At 43.7% G+C, this 14,956-nt stretch overlaps 1 protein-coding gene and 1 long non-coding RNA gene across 2 annotated transcripts in view; both read right to left on the reverse strand.

Annotated features, from left to right (window-relative positions):
- The window catches only part of SMURF2 (SMAD specific E3 ubiquitin protein ligase 2), a 123,297-nt gene extending 119,192 nt beyond the window's left edge, over positions 1-4,105 (reverse strand). Inside the window, exon 1 of the mRNA XM_024130338.2 lies at positions 4,013-4,105. Within this exon, the coding sequence (XP_023986106.1) occupies positions 4,013-4,064 (52 nt within the window). The 5' untranslated portion in view covers positions 4,065-4,105. The remainder of the gene's footprint in view (positions 1-4,012) is intronic.
- A 7,969-nt stretch (positions 4,106-12,074) lies between these two features.
- LOC114487810 (uncharacterized) overlaps positions 12,075-14,956 on the reverse strand; it is a 67,379-nt gene continuing 64,497 nt past the window's right edge. The window contains exon 5 of the long non-coding RNA XR_003683253.2: positions 12,075-13,832. This is a non-coding gene — a long non-coding RNA (uncharacterized lncRNA). The remainder of the gene's footprint in view (positions 13,833-14,956) is intronic.

The following is a 14,956-nucleotide window of genomic DNA, read 5'->3' on the forward strand; positions in this document are numbered from 1 at the left end:
CACACACACACACACACACACACACACACACACACTCTCTCTCTCTCTCTCTCTCTTTACTCACCAATGAAAACCAAACTACATGAAGCACCAAGGCAGGTTCAGCCCCCCGCCTGAAGGTTAGACTAGAAGAGAGAAACTTAAGAGAAAAGGAAGGAGCTAAGCCACATTGGCTTCCTCCTCAGAAACCAAGAAAAAAAAAAAATGAACTGGGGACATTCAAATCACTAACACCCCTAGAACAAGTCATTATGGTGTACAGGCACATTCCCACTTAGAAAACTGCGAGGTATAATCAAGTTGTAATTTTTAAAGCCTTGAATCAATAAAATATGCAATAAAACAACACTAAGATACCAGCATATCTAAAGTGAGACTTTTAAAGGTAATTTTCCTTTAGCTATAGACAAGGTTAACCTCATTACTGCTTAGAGTTTTATAAATTAACAACATGAGAAGCACTGTACGAAAACATTTAAATTACAAAAAGGTCTGCAATAAATGTTCTGGAGAAGTAATCTGTTATTTCTCCATATCTAAGAATTTTAAATATCAGAAATTATAGGGGCTTCCCTGGTGGCGCAGTGGTTGCGAGTCCGCCTGCCGATGCAGGGGACTAGGGTTCGTGCCCCGGTCCGGGAAGATCCCACATGCCGCGGAGCGGCTAGGCCCGTGAGCCATGGCCGCTGAGCCTGCGCATCCGGAGCCTGTGCTCCGCAACGGGAGAGGCCACAACAGTGAGAAGCCCGCGTACCACAAAAAAAAAAAAAAAAAAAAAAAAAAGAAATTATACTAACTGCTTTTTCCAGCCTTTGGTTTTCAAAAACAGTAATATGAAAAATTACCCCCAACTTTTTTTTTACCATCAAAGAATATCTTCTATCCAAACCATCATAAGAAAAGCCTATTCATAAGTATAATGTATACAAATTTTACATTTTATAATCAATTTGCTCTACAAATACTAGTTGAAATTGATAGCTTTACCATATAGTCCATTTTAATGATCAAGTGTTAATGTGTCATAAAAAATAGAAGTAGCTTGATGGACCAAATCAGATTTTAACCGCCAATGACCTGAGGAATCTCAAATTTGGGATTAAATTAGCCCTTCCTTCTTTGCATCAACAAATACTAAACAGTTTGCTAGTTGACTGTGGTCTCAGGAATAACATGTGGAAAAGTTTAATATCTGTTGTGGGCAGAGATCTCATGGTTCAAATATTTCTCCTTCAGTTTGTATGTATGTGTGAGAGTGTGTGTATGAGAGTGTGTGTGTGTGTGTGTATGTATGTATGTGACAGACAGACACCATGCAAGAGTTGTTTACATCTTTCAGTAAAGGGGCAACTCTACATTAAGGATATGATTGAGTAACTACAATTCATAAGGTACCTGGGAATCAAAGACCGTCTATAAATTTAAAATACTAGTATGATATTAACTTAAAGCAAAGAACAATTACTTTAAATCATCTTACAGCCCAAGTGTATTGTAAACCAAATAAAAAATCACTATGGGATCTGTTTTTTTTCTTTAATTTTCCTCTCTTATGGAACCCGAATCTAAATGAACTGTTAAACACTTAGTCTAAAGGTATGCCAAACATTTCTTAAGGTCTTAACAAAGAATCAACTTTTTTTTTTTTTTAAACAAAACGAGGCCTAGGTTAAATATTTTATTTGGCTTCTCAAGATGGACTAAAAAGTTGGGCACCAGCTCCAGACCAATTCCTGGACGCACATCAAACACAGCCCTGTCATTTATCCAGTCAGTCAAAACAATCTTTTCCATCTAACTCTTTTAATGTTTATGTCCTAAAAAGCTGCTAATTGAATCCAGCTCTTGAAATCTATTTGTTAAAATCTATACCATCTAATCTGTAAATGAACAAAAATGAAAAAATACATGTTAACTTCCCTGGCAAAACAGAAGAGAATCCACCATACGTAACCAAAATGGAGAAGGCGATGTTTTTAATATTTGAATAGTTTTCTCTTAAAATATGACAGAGACAAATTCCCAATGGTTTTAAGAAATTGAGAGTATCTCAAACTGTTTTTACAATTAAGGGGACACAGTGTATTTAAAATTCCTCAGAAAAATCTAAAAATACAAAATCACTCTACAAATTTAGCCCAGTATTTTTTTGGAGGGATAGGGAATAAGTGTAATCTTTTCTCCTAACTTTACTCATGAATTTTTATAATGTATCATATTCAGTAAGGAAACCACAGATAAACACTTTAAGATCTGTTGAGTCACACTAAAAACCTCAAACTCATTTTATCTGCAGAAAATCAAAATCCCTGTTTTCTCCCTCATTTTCTTATTGTGTATACAGCGTAGAAGGAATTAAGTGGCCACCAGCCTATTTCTGATACTTATTGCACACCTAGAATCACAGGTTCTTTCCACCATCACTGACACAGGACTGACTCCAGAGAGGAACAGATAGAGTAGATAAACTCTAAAGCAACAAAGATCCCTTAAAAAGGTTTCCATTGCTTCGTAAGAAAATAAGGAAACTGAATGGGGGGAAGTAGGGGAGACAGACATCTCCCAATCCAGGTTTTCCATTAAGAACCACTCAGTTAATGATTCTTTGCAATCTTCCCTAAGGAAAGTAAAACTGTCCTGAAAGTAATATATTTTAAAAACTGCAGCCAACATATACAGTCAGGCTAAATTCTCAAATACCTAATTCACTGCAAGTTTTTATCTCGAAAGTTCAGCCAGTGGACTGGGATGTGACACACAAGCATTCAATTACAAAATTAGTCCATATAAATCTCAAAGTCTAGTGGAGGCAAACATAATTACAGTTTATTCTTACACGCGCACCCACACACACATACACACACAGATTCTCTAAGGAAAGCCACCTTTCTCGCCACACATCTGAATATCAACGTGGATAATTAAGAATGAATACTGAAACTAGGATAAGTACACTGGTTTTCATTACTTTTCAAACCCCAAATAATTTTTCCTTATAATGGGGTAACACGACCATGTAAGAATATCAAAAATGGCACTGTAAGCAAAACGTACCTGTAACGTTAAAGATTTCATGCACTTGGAATCATAAACACTTTGTAAGAAAAGCCTGCTATCTAGCAACCCCTCCATACATTCTTTTCCATTTAGAAAAGGGAAGGGGAGGAGAGTGGGGAGAGAGAGAAAACTTCGCTTAAAGTCTGAGTACATACTTAGAAATGGACCCCCAAAAATGTGTTTTTAAAGCAGGTCTAGAGTTAGCAGTGAGACACAAGTTCTGCGGCCTACAAGAAACAACCCCAAACACGCTACCCTACAATCAAACACTTCCAAAACACAGAGGGTACAATGAGCCCGAGTCGTCGGATCAGGCAGACACACCGGAAAAGTCAACCTCAGTCTCCTTCCCTCTCAAAGCCGTGCGTTTCAGGTGTGTGGCACCGGCTGCTGTGGCTGGCAGCAGAGAGGGAAGGTTCTGCACGCGGGCACAAGTGGGCGAACAAGTTAACAACCAGAGAACACACACACACACACACACACACACACACACACACACACACACACACACTCCCGTTAAGCGCTCCATCTTTAAGGAGTGTTTACTGCGCGCAGTCACCAGCCGGATTCAATAATCCCCGCCACAGGAGCTCCTCATCCCCTCCACGACCCCACCTGGGCAGTAGCCCAAGGGCTGGTCCCCGACGCCCCGGGAGAGAACCGTGCTTCTCGGCCCAGGCTTTTCGACCTCAAATCCGCCAGGAATTCCAACCGGGGGACCCCCCCCCTCAACAAAAGACACCCGAGTCACCCTTGGCTTTTGTAAGAATTTCCAAACAAGGAAGAGTGGTTTGCAATTACTCTCCCTGAACTAGGCCTTCCCACGTTCCCGACTCTCCACTCACCATTGATCGCGACCCTGGCCCTTCTCAAGGCCACAGGCACCCCCCCCTGCCGGCTCGGCCACCCCGCGGCCGCCCCGGCCCGGCTCCTGCCGCCCGCCCAACCCCCTCACCTGTCAGGCGCAGCTTGACGGGCCCGTTCCTCCGGCCCCCGGGGTTAGACATGTCCCCGGCGGCGGGGGCGGCGGCGGGGCAGCGGCCGCGGCGCGGGGCCCGGGGCCGGCGGGCGGCGGGCGGGGCGGGGGCGACGGCGAGGCGCGGCACAGTCACCACAGCGGCCGGGGCTGGGGCCCGAGCAGCCGGCGCCGCGGCCGCCACGGCCGGAGGGTCCCGGATGTGCCGAGCGTCGTCGCCATGAGCCGCGGAGGGAGCGGGACGCCAAGCTCCCCCCTCCTCCCACTTCTCCTTCCTCGGCCCGGGACGCACAACAAAGCGGCAGCCGCGGCCGGCCGCGCCGCCTCCGCCCGCTCCCGCGCCCTCGCTGCCTCCACGCAGCCGCCTCCGCCTTTCCCTCCTCTCGGCTCGGCAAGGCCCAGGAGCCGACGGAGCCGGTCGGTTGAGGCGGGCGGTGCTCGGCGGCGCCGGAGCAGGACTCGGGTCTCGGCCGCTTCCTCCTCCACCCGCCCTCTTGTCTGAGGGAACCGGGTCTTGGGGCTGCCGCCGCCACTCGTCGGCTCCGGGGGCGGGGAGGAGACGGGGGGGGGGGGGCCGGACCGAAGGGGCGGGATCGGAGGGCGGGGCGGGGCCGGAGGGCGGGGCCTGGGCCGGCGCGCGCAGGGTGCCGGGGGCAATGGGGCGCCAGGCCCGGGTTCGGCCTGGGCGCGGCGGTTTGGGCTGCTGTGTCCTGCTGTCCCATGCAGGAACTTGAGGAAGGAGCGGGCAAAGCAGCAGAGTGGCGGCGCCGAGGTCTGTGGTGCCAGGAGGGCCTAGTGTTCAGCCCGCTTAAGGGAAAGCTTTTGTCAGTGCAATGCAGACCGCTTTTATTAGACGCCCACTGCGTGCAGGGTTCTGAGAGGCTGGGGCGAGCAAAGTTATAACCGAATTCGCTGCGCTCAGGATTGAGCGTCGCTGGGGTGAGGGAAGAGACACTATTCCCTTACCAAGGGGGGGGGGCCGGACCGAAGGGGCGGGATCGGAGGGCGGGGCGGGGCCGGAGGGCGGGGCCTGGGCCGGCGCGCGCAGGGTGCCGGGGGCAATGGGGCGCCAGGCCCGGGTTCGGCCTGGGCGCGGCGGTTTGGGCTGCTGTGTCCTGCTGTCCCATGCAGGAACTTGAGGAAGGAGCGGGCAAAGCAGCAGAGTGGCGGCGCCGAGGTCTGTGGTGCCAGGAGGGCCTAGTGTTCAGCCCGCTTAAGGGAAAGCTTTTGTCAGTGCAATGCAGACCGCTTTTATTAGACGCCCACTGCGTGCAGGGTTCTGAGAGGCTGGGGCGAGCAAAGTTATAACCGAATTCGCTGCGCTCAGGATTGAGCGTCGCTGGGGTGAGGGAAGAGACACTATTCCCTTACCAAGGGTTCCAGCAAATCCCCCGGGGTGTTTTGCTCCTGGTATCGTAGTTGCCACCACCATCCAGGACTCACCTGGTGAACGAGATCAGGTTACCGGCCTGCTTGGGCTCTTTTTTCAGCTGTAGCTCAAGGATAGGAGGATAATAATGCCTGCAAGGATAATTAACAAGATAAGCCTTCGAGAGCAAGGTATGAAAAGCTCTTCGTACAGTACTGTATTTCGTTATCTCAGGAGGGAAAAATTAGAAAATGAAATAAAAATAAGTGTACCTTACCCTTTGACCCTGTAATCGCACTGTTAGGAATTTATTCTTGATATGATAGTACAGATGTTCTTTGCAAACTTCGGTTAATAACAAAAGGGGGATGAGCTAACAGCCTAATGGCGAATTACATCAACAGCATGGGTTTTAATGCCGCCATTGAAATGGCAATTATGAAGACCATATAATATGGAAGAGTTTACAAATAATCAAGTTTAAAAGCAGAATAAAAAGTTGTATGTATGCATGCAAACGTATGCATGGGGGATTTTTTGTGTGCTTTGTTAGTTTTGCTTAAGACTACTACTATTGCAATTTTAAATGTTTAATAAAGTCTGATATATTTTAATCCTAAGTCAGTGTCAGTCATTTCTTTTAATTCATCAGTGATGTCATTTTATTCTCCAGATCAAGTTACCTCCAAGAACATCTCATCAGTCTAGATACAGCCCTACAATTAAAGTGATCCAAAAATTATATAAAGTTCTGGAAGTTAGACTAGAAATTCAGGGGACGGTGCTAGAAATTCATTCAACAAATACTGAGTGCCTACTATGTGCAAAGCAGTGAACAAGTTCCTTTAGAAATGCTTCTTTGTGCTACAGAAGCTCTGAAGATACACTAATCAATTTCAACAATAGTTGTGATCACAATTTAAACGACTAGATGTATAATGGCAATAAAACTTAGCAAACTGATGTATATATACGCATTTGCCTCATTCTAACGGCACCCACTGTTCCCAACCACCCACTAACACAATTTGTAGCTTTGTATTAGGTAACAGAAGTTAGGATTTCAGAACACAATGGAGGAGCTGTGGAGATTGCCTGTTGTGAAGTTTAAAGCAGTACATTCAAATATGTAAATGACAGTTCAGAAAAATGTATACATGCTTAATATGCAGAGGAGGATTTGTTTACGCTTGCCTGCATGTAAGTTTAAATCTCATTGTTCAAAAAAAAGACTCATGTAAGAATACTTTAGGGACTTCTCTGGTGGTGCAGCAGTGGTTAAGAATCCACCTGCCAATGCAGGGGAAACGGGTTCGAGCCCTGGTCCGGGAAGATCCCACGTGCCGCGGAGCAACTAAGCCCATGCGCCACAACTACTGAGACTGCACTCTAGAGCCCTCAAGCCACAACTGCTGAGCACGTGTGCCACAACTACTGAAGCCCACATGCCTAGAGCCTGTGCTCGGCAACAAGAGAAGCCACCACAATGAGAAGCCCCTGCTCGCCACAGCTAGAGAAAGCCCGTGCACAGCAACGAAAACCCAACGCAGCCAAAAATAACCAACAAATAATTAAATAAATAAAATTTTTCAAAAAAATAAAACCATTTATACTATTCAGGAGAGCTAAACTTTCATTGGATTACATTTCAGCATTAGATGCTCAGCATTGCTTCATCATGGCAACACTTTTAGACATATTTTTGAGAAAAAAAGGGAGGAATAACAATTCTTAGAAATTCACTTCTTTCTTCCTAAGAGAGAAATCTACTTCTAATGTAAATTGTACTTGCACATGTCTCTTATGGGTATGGGAATTGCAGAAAATCTTTTCAAAGCCTTTTTATTCCCTTATGACTTCTAATTTGCTCTCAGTGGAATTGTGCACCTTTTATCGAATCATTGTTTTAGGCATCTTTCTCAAGTATACTAACTCCACCTATTTCATGCCAATAAAATATGTATTTTTCCATAAATGCCACTTAATAGAACCTGCCAATGAAAATGCTGTAACAACTCGTTAAATAGCATTTTTGAGCAGACGTGGTAAACTTTTTCATTAACTTATTTTAATCACTTAAAGTTGCACTCTTTATGATGGTATCCTAGACCAGAGGTGAATATCTACACAAAGTTCTAAGAATATCTAAAATCTTTTGTTTAAATATGTTTCTATTTTCCAAGGCTAATGTTAAATTTGATGTGACTTTGCAAGAAAATGCTTACCATCTGTAGTTGGTATTTTTCTTCTGCTCCAGCCGTTAATATATTTTGTACATAGAAGAGTTGTCTCCAGTAATAAAAAATCTGTCAGAGGTAAGGTTATGTTAATAATGGTACTCCTGTGAAGCTATTTTTGTAGTGTAAATTTCAAATTTAATACAGTTTATGTGCCATGGAAAAAGCAAACATCAGGCACTCAGCAGTTTCTACCACTGCTTAAAAATTCAACTTTCTTTAATGTTTGACTGTTATTAATTTGATTTAATATTTAGTTCTAGCTTCCTCCAAATCAGCTTGTAACTGATGAAGCAGCCAAGCACAGCCCCCATATACTTGCTGTTATCAACCTGACTCTCCCTCCCCGACCTCCACTCACTTCCTCTCTGCCTCTGCTTGTCCCAGGTCCTCAAAGTTACGTTCACTAAAAACCCTCACATGTAGTCCTGTTCTGACATGATTTAGGATTAGGTCACATTCTGAGCTGTTCTCTATGACCCCTTCCCTCACACCCTCCCAGCACACCTCATCCCCAGTGATGGAAGCTGCAGTCACATCCGGGACATCTCTCTCCAGGTGTGGGCTCCCCCATGCTACTCACCTCAGCTCTGGCCTTCTCCACCTCTACCTTGGTGTACTAAGATGGTAGTCCTTACCCACATCCTCTTCTGAGGGAATCTGCCCTCACCCATGGCTCTAACATAGTATCCTAGGCTCTACCCCCAGAGACACTGATTCAACAGGTTTGGGTGAGGGCCCTGAATTTATGTTTCTAATGCTGCTGGTGGAGAGAACCCACTTTGAGAACCACTGCCTTAGACTAGGGATGAGCCTGGGTGGCTCCGTTTGTACTAGGTGAGCTTGGCCTCAGCTAACTGAGCCAAAGGTGGATGAGTGACCACGTGGCAGATCAGATTTTCTCTCCTTGGAACGTGAAATGGGACACTAAGCCACTGAGTTAGTGGTGGAGAGCTGAGCGGAGATGTCCTAGAGTTAGCAGCTGAGGAAGCCATTTTAAGGTTCAATTAGGTAAATAAAAGAGGAAATGAGTGTGTAGAAGGAGACTAACAAAACAGACAAGCAGAGAGAAATGGAGATAAGAGGCTTCATAACTCTAAAGAGGGAAACAAAGAGAGTGATTGTCTGACCAATTTCCTGCCGGTACTCCCAGCCCAGGTGTGACTTCTTACAATTCATTTCCAAGGGATCTCACAGTGCAGAATAATCACCCCATCCCTTACTTAAGCAAGTTTAAGTGGATCCCTCCCCCTTTCATTCACTTTGTCTCTCGTTGGAACACATTTTCCTCTTCAGGCTGTCCTAAACTCTTCCCTAAACACCCTTAGATTCTGCCTTGCTCCTGCCTGTGTCCTCCCCAGAACTGAGTCTCACCTACAACCCAGCCTGTGGCTTGGAGCCTACCACCCAGGGGCAGCACTTCTAGGATCTAGTGCAGTCTAATACATATGCCTATCATGCTCTTGAAATATGACTTGTGATGCCCTGCAAGTATAAGATGCACGTTGGATTTTAAAGACTTAGTACGGGGCAAAAAAAAAAAAAAGAAGGCAAAATATGTTAATCTTTTTTATATTAATGACATATTGAAATGACAGTATTTTGGATATCTTGGATTAAATAAAATAAAGTCTTAATTTCCCCATTTCTTTTTACTTTTTCTAATATGGTTACTGGAAAATTTGAAACTACAAGTGTGACTCACTTCATATTCCTATTGAACAGTGGTGATCTAGAGGATAATGACCATCCCACCCATCTAAACATCTAACCCAGAATGTTTGCCACCAGCCAGCTGGATTCCCCACCAGTGTTCCCTGTGCTCTGCCCAGCACCGGACTTTCCCTGCATCACTCTTTAGACCTTATCCTACCCACCCAGCTCTGCAACCAATTTCTATAACTAGGTCAGTACAACAGCAACTATCTCACCCAAGTGAGTGTGGGACGATCTTGTGCCAGGACCCTCTTCTGCCCCTACTTCACCTACCTGGGTTTGACCTAAATTGACTATCATACTTTGTGCCTAAGTCTTACGACTGGACAGATCTTATACAGCAGATCATACGTCCAGTAGAGAGATGGGCTAGATGACCTCAGTTACAGGTTGGATTTTTGTCCCCCCAAAAGATATGTTGCAGTCCTAAACTCCACCCCCTGAATCTGTGAATGTAATCTTATTTGGAAATAGGGTCTTTAATTAAGATGAGGCCATTAGGGTGGGTCCTAATTCAATACGACTGGTATCTTTAAAGAAGAGGAAAATGCTGTTTGAAGTCAGAGACACACAGGAAGAATGCCATGTGATGACAGAGACAGAGATTGGAGAGTGAAGCCGCAAGCCAAGGAAAGCCAGCGATTGTTGGCCACCACCAGAAGCTGGGCGGAGGCAAGGAAGGGTTCTACCCAGACTGTCAGAAAGAGCATGGCCTTGCCAACACCTTAATTCTGGACTTCTAGGCTTCAGAACGAGAGCAAAATAAATTTCTGTTGTTTTCCACCACCCAGTTTGTGATACTTTCTCACGAGAGCCCTAGGAAACTGAAACAACCTCTCAATCCCTTCGATACCCAATTATATTATATACAATACAGGTAAAAAGGCACATTGTATAACTGATTTTCATCATTTGTTACATTTACAATAGTGTGCTTTTTAAAAAAATTAAAAATCCTGTAAATCTAGGCAGCTTTTATGCACCCATTTTCAAATGTCTTAAGTATACACACTGCCCTATGATATTGTGAATTCTGAGTTAAAAGAGAATGTAATTTGAAGGGATTGCATATTTTCCAAAGCCAATTTGGTGATTTAAGCGTGGAAGTATTACAATGAAATGTTTGAAAAGTTATCTGTGCATGGTTTGCTGTAAGCTGATATCATGAAGCAACACATCTTTTCAGGATGAGGTAGCAGCCCCAGCCCCGGGGGAAAGGGAGCGGGCGCATCGCTCAACTGCAACTACTTTGGACAACTGAGCAACACGAGCAGGCTCTAAAAAACAGTCATATCCAATCATCTTCAAAATAAAAACTGTAGTAGCTACAACATAATTCTCTAAGGGTGGGATGGGAGGAGATGTGGAAATATTTGTATGATGCAGTCTTTATGGGTAATGCAGAGAATATGGGCCAGAATGAGATCAACATGGCTCATAAACCAATGGGTCAATGTCAACCATTGCTTAAAAACCTTCAGTGGCTGCTTGTTGCCTTTGGAATGCAATCCAAACAGCTTTAGTGGCATAAAAGGAATGCTCATGATATAAATATATAAATCTTTTAAAAGCAGAAAACAAAAATACACGTGAAGAATGATCCCAATTCCAATTTTTAAATAAATATACATATACATTCATTCATTCATTCAAAATGATATTTACTAAGCATACGATAGCTGTTGAGCACTGTTCTTAAAGCCTGTAATCTAGTGGAGGAAGACAACCAATGAGGAAACAATACATAAAATACAAAGGGTAAGAAGAGAATTATCTGTAGCTCTCTAGAATTCACTTTCAATGTTTAGGTCAAATCAATCACAGTGATTCTCCAAAATTTACCAAACATGTTGAGAAAGATTTTACCTCTTTCCCACTAAACATAAACTAGGAAGGACAGGCACTGCAGGGCCATATTGTGGCCCTCAATGGCAGACACTGTCTGAGATTAGAATCAACACAGAGGAAGAGGGATAAAGAGAGTGGAATATGATCTTGATTATCCCATTAAGCCCCTGGATCCAGCCATTCCGAAAGCCATCACATAGTTTGGGTCAGGTCTTCAGTCACTTGCCCACAAGAGTCCTAGCGGATACATTCAGGGAAGCAGAATCTCTGGGGTGGAAGCTGTAATCTGCCTGGTTAATAAGGTCTCCGAGTGAATAATCATTGAGGAGGTAAAGAATTGGCTCCAAAACACAGGCCAGCAAACCTTTTCTGTAAGGGGCCAGAGAGTAAATATTTCAGGCTTTGCCAACCATAGAGCCCCCTCTGCAACTACTCAACTCTGGTGTTGTAATGCAAGAGCAGCGATGGATGAATGGGTGTAGCTTTGTCCTAATAAATCTTTATTTACAGAAGCAAGCGGTGGGCTAGATCTGGCCTACCGTCCATAGCGCTAACCCCTGCTCTAGATCTAAGGCCATAGGTAAAGAGCACAGCGTCATAACTGGGAGAGTCACTAGAATTCAGTAAAGTGTTTTTCCAAGATCTGTGAAATCTGAAACTATTTAATGGTTGAGGGAAAGCCGCCAATACAATTCTAATAACAGCTAATGGTTATTGGGACTTCCCTGGCGGTCCAGTGGTTAGGACTCTGCGCTTCTACTGCAGGGGGCACGAGTTTGATCCCTTGTGGGGGAACTAATATCCTGCATGCCAGATGCCAGGTGGGGCGGTCAAAAAAAAAAGAAAAAGAGCTAATGCTTATTGAGGGCTCAGTATGTACCAGATGCTGTCCTAAAGGATATATCACTCAGGATGCTTGGATTAGCAAGAAACAGAAAACCTGACCCAGACAAACTTAAATAATAGAGATTTATTATTTCACATAACAAGTAGCTCTGAGATAGGGTTGATTCCGTAATTGGAGTTTCAGTGGTTTAGTGATACATTCAAGGACCCAGGTTCTTTCATCTCATGCCTCTGCCTTCCTCAGGGCTTTGATTTTGCCTTCAAGTAACCATGACCACAAGATGGCTACAACAGTCCCAGGCCTTGTGTCCAGACCCAACAATCTTCAGAAGAGACAGATCATCCCTTCCTCATCTGCTTCTTAGGAGTGAGGAAATCCTTCCCAGAAGCCCCTTCACACTAGCATCTTTCCCTCTCAGCTCTCATCGGCCAGAATTTGATCCTAGCCCACTCTTAAACTAATCATTGGCGAGCAGAATGGAATTTCCAAGATTTAGTTGAGACTAATCAGGAATCACCCCTGATCTAGGCTATGTAGAGAATTCAGAGAACAATGCAGAGGATGTATGAATACCTGAACGGAATCAGAGTTCTGTTAGAAAGGAAATAGGGGGGCCAGGAATAGATATTGGATAAGCAACCACAAGTGATATTATTAAGTGATATTCTTTTCCATGTTTTACAGATAAGAAAATAAGGTTCAGGGACTTCCCTGGTGGCACAGTGGTTAAGAGATCGCCTGCCAATGCACGCCCCTCCTAAGAGGGATTCAGATCCAGGTCTGCAACTACAGTGCCCACGACCTCCATCACCACACTAATGTGCTATGGTAGAGCTGAGGATGTTAGGGAAGAATAGGATAGCTCCAAAGATTATCCCACAGTCAAGTAAAATTGAGCCAGTTTATTAAACCTGTGATGTAACCAGACCTCCCTAGCAGGGTGAACCACTTAACTTTTGCTGTGTAACAAACCACCTCATAATTCAGTGTGTAAAACCACAATCATTTATTTAGCTCACAATTATATGGGTCAGCAATTCGGACTGGGCTTCTGAACTCAGCTGGATTCACTCATGCATCTTTGGTCAGCTGCTGGTTAGCTAGCAGATCAACTGGGGACTGGCTGATCTAAGGTGGCCTCAGGTGGGATGGCTTGCCTTTGTTCCACATGGTCTCTCATCCTCCAGCAGGCTAGCTTGGGCTTGTTCACAGGGGTTCTGGGCAGAGTGCCAAGAGGGAGAGTGGAACTATGTAAGGCCTATGGAGTCCTAACTTGGCTCTAGGAAAAGTTACTACTTTATTAGGGACTGAGCTGAAAAAGGATTTTCTTTTCTCATTCCACAGACAGATTAATGCTATAAACACTTTTGTGCAACATTATGCCCCATTCCCATAGTTGTAGCTTAGGGAGTGATCAATAGGTTGGCCTATTTCATGGCCAACATCACCTAGGCTTCCAGAGGACAAGGACTCTTAACCAGAGCTGGCAGATGATGCCAAGAAGTGGAACATGGATTTAGTACAGAGAATTAGAAAAGTAGCACCGTGGTCAATAGACTGAGGCTGGAATAAGACAACATGAGGAGAGCATCTGAAAACCAAATGTTAAAACCCAAAGACAAAATGACATCCAGTCTTGAGCTCCCACCAAAAGATATTCCATATGGCAATCAAGAGACCAGAGGGACTTCCCTGGCAGTCCAGTGGTTAAGACTCCATCCACGGTCCCAATGGAGGGGGCATGGGTTCAATCCCTGGTCGGGGAACTAAGATCCCACATGCCTCGAGGCACAGCCAAAAAAAAAAAGAGAGAGAGAGAGATTAGAGCCATATTTTTTACTATCCTGGTAGAATAAATATAAACTATACATTCATTCATCAAATATTTATTGTACCAAACCCTGTCAAACTTGAAATGAATGGAATTCTTAATTTTCAAGTTGCTGTCTTTAAAAATATTCTTCAGAATGACTTACATTATCTTTTTAGGAACTAAGAGTGTTTCCCTTCAATATCAGAATTTCCCTATTTGCAAAATTATTAAAGCATGTGGTGTAATCCATCTGAAAATATTGATATGCCTTGTTTCTGAATTCATTCACTACTATCATTAGCAGTTTAAATCTATGACTGTATGTAGGCATTTAAAACATTCTGGAATTAATTTCTAAGGAAAGGCAGTGAGCACAAGTAAGTTGTTTTCCATCTTATGAACCCATTCAGAAATTTGCCATCTTTAGATATGAACTTACACAGCATGAAGCTTGGCCCACAGCGTTTCTGAAAGTGGAATTTGGCTCATGTGAGTTCTCATAACAAAAGAGGAATTGCCAAAACTAGCAACTTTCTTCAACTACAGGTGAAATAATATTCTTACAGAGTAAATCTCACACTGTGAAACCATTCAGAGTCAGTTCACTAAATGTTCTCTAGAATAGTTTTCCACAGAACCGAAACCATGAAAAGTGATTCAGCCAGTCAAGACCACGGAGGGAATTCCTCTCCTGCATCATCACGCAGGAGTCACAAGAAAGGACTCTGAGTAAATCAAAGTGAAACCTGCCTACCCTCATGGTAGAGCAGCCTGAAAGGAGAGGTTCTGTTGACTTAGCTTTTACAGCCTGGAGTAGAGGCATGGATATAGAAAATGTTCATGAATATGAATATAAAGATACATGGAAAATAAAAACAAAAGCTATCTACTGTATTGTTCAACGTTCATTGTGAATTTTCTTGTTGGAAATAGCAATTTCAAATTGCCATTTGTGATTACGTTATAGCTAAGTAATCTATAATATACGCAACTAATAGAATGCCATATTGGCCATTAAAAATGCCAAGTAGGTAAACTATGTTAACACACTGAAATGTATAATTGTAATAAAGTTAAGTTTTAAAAATATTTA

Source organism: Physeter macrocephalus, chromosome 14 (assembly GCF_002837175.3).
Source record: "Physeter macrocephalus isolate SW-GA chromosome 14, ASM283717v5, whole genome shotgun sequence".
In the NCBI taxonomy this organism is placed as follows: domain Eukaryota; kingdom Metazoa; phylum Chordata; class Mammalia; order Artiodactyla; family Physeteridae; genus Physeter; species Physeter macrocephalus.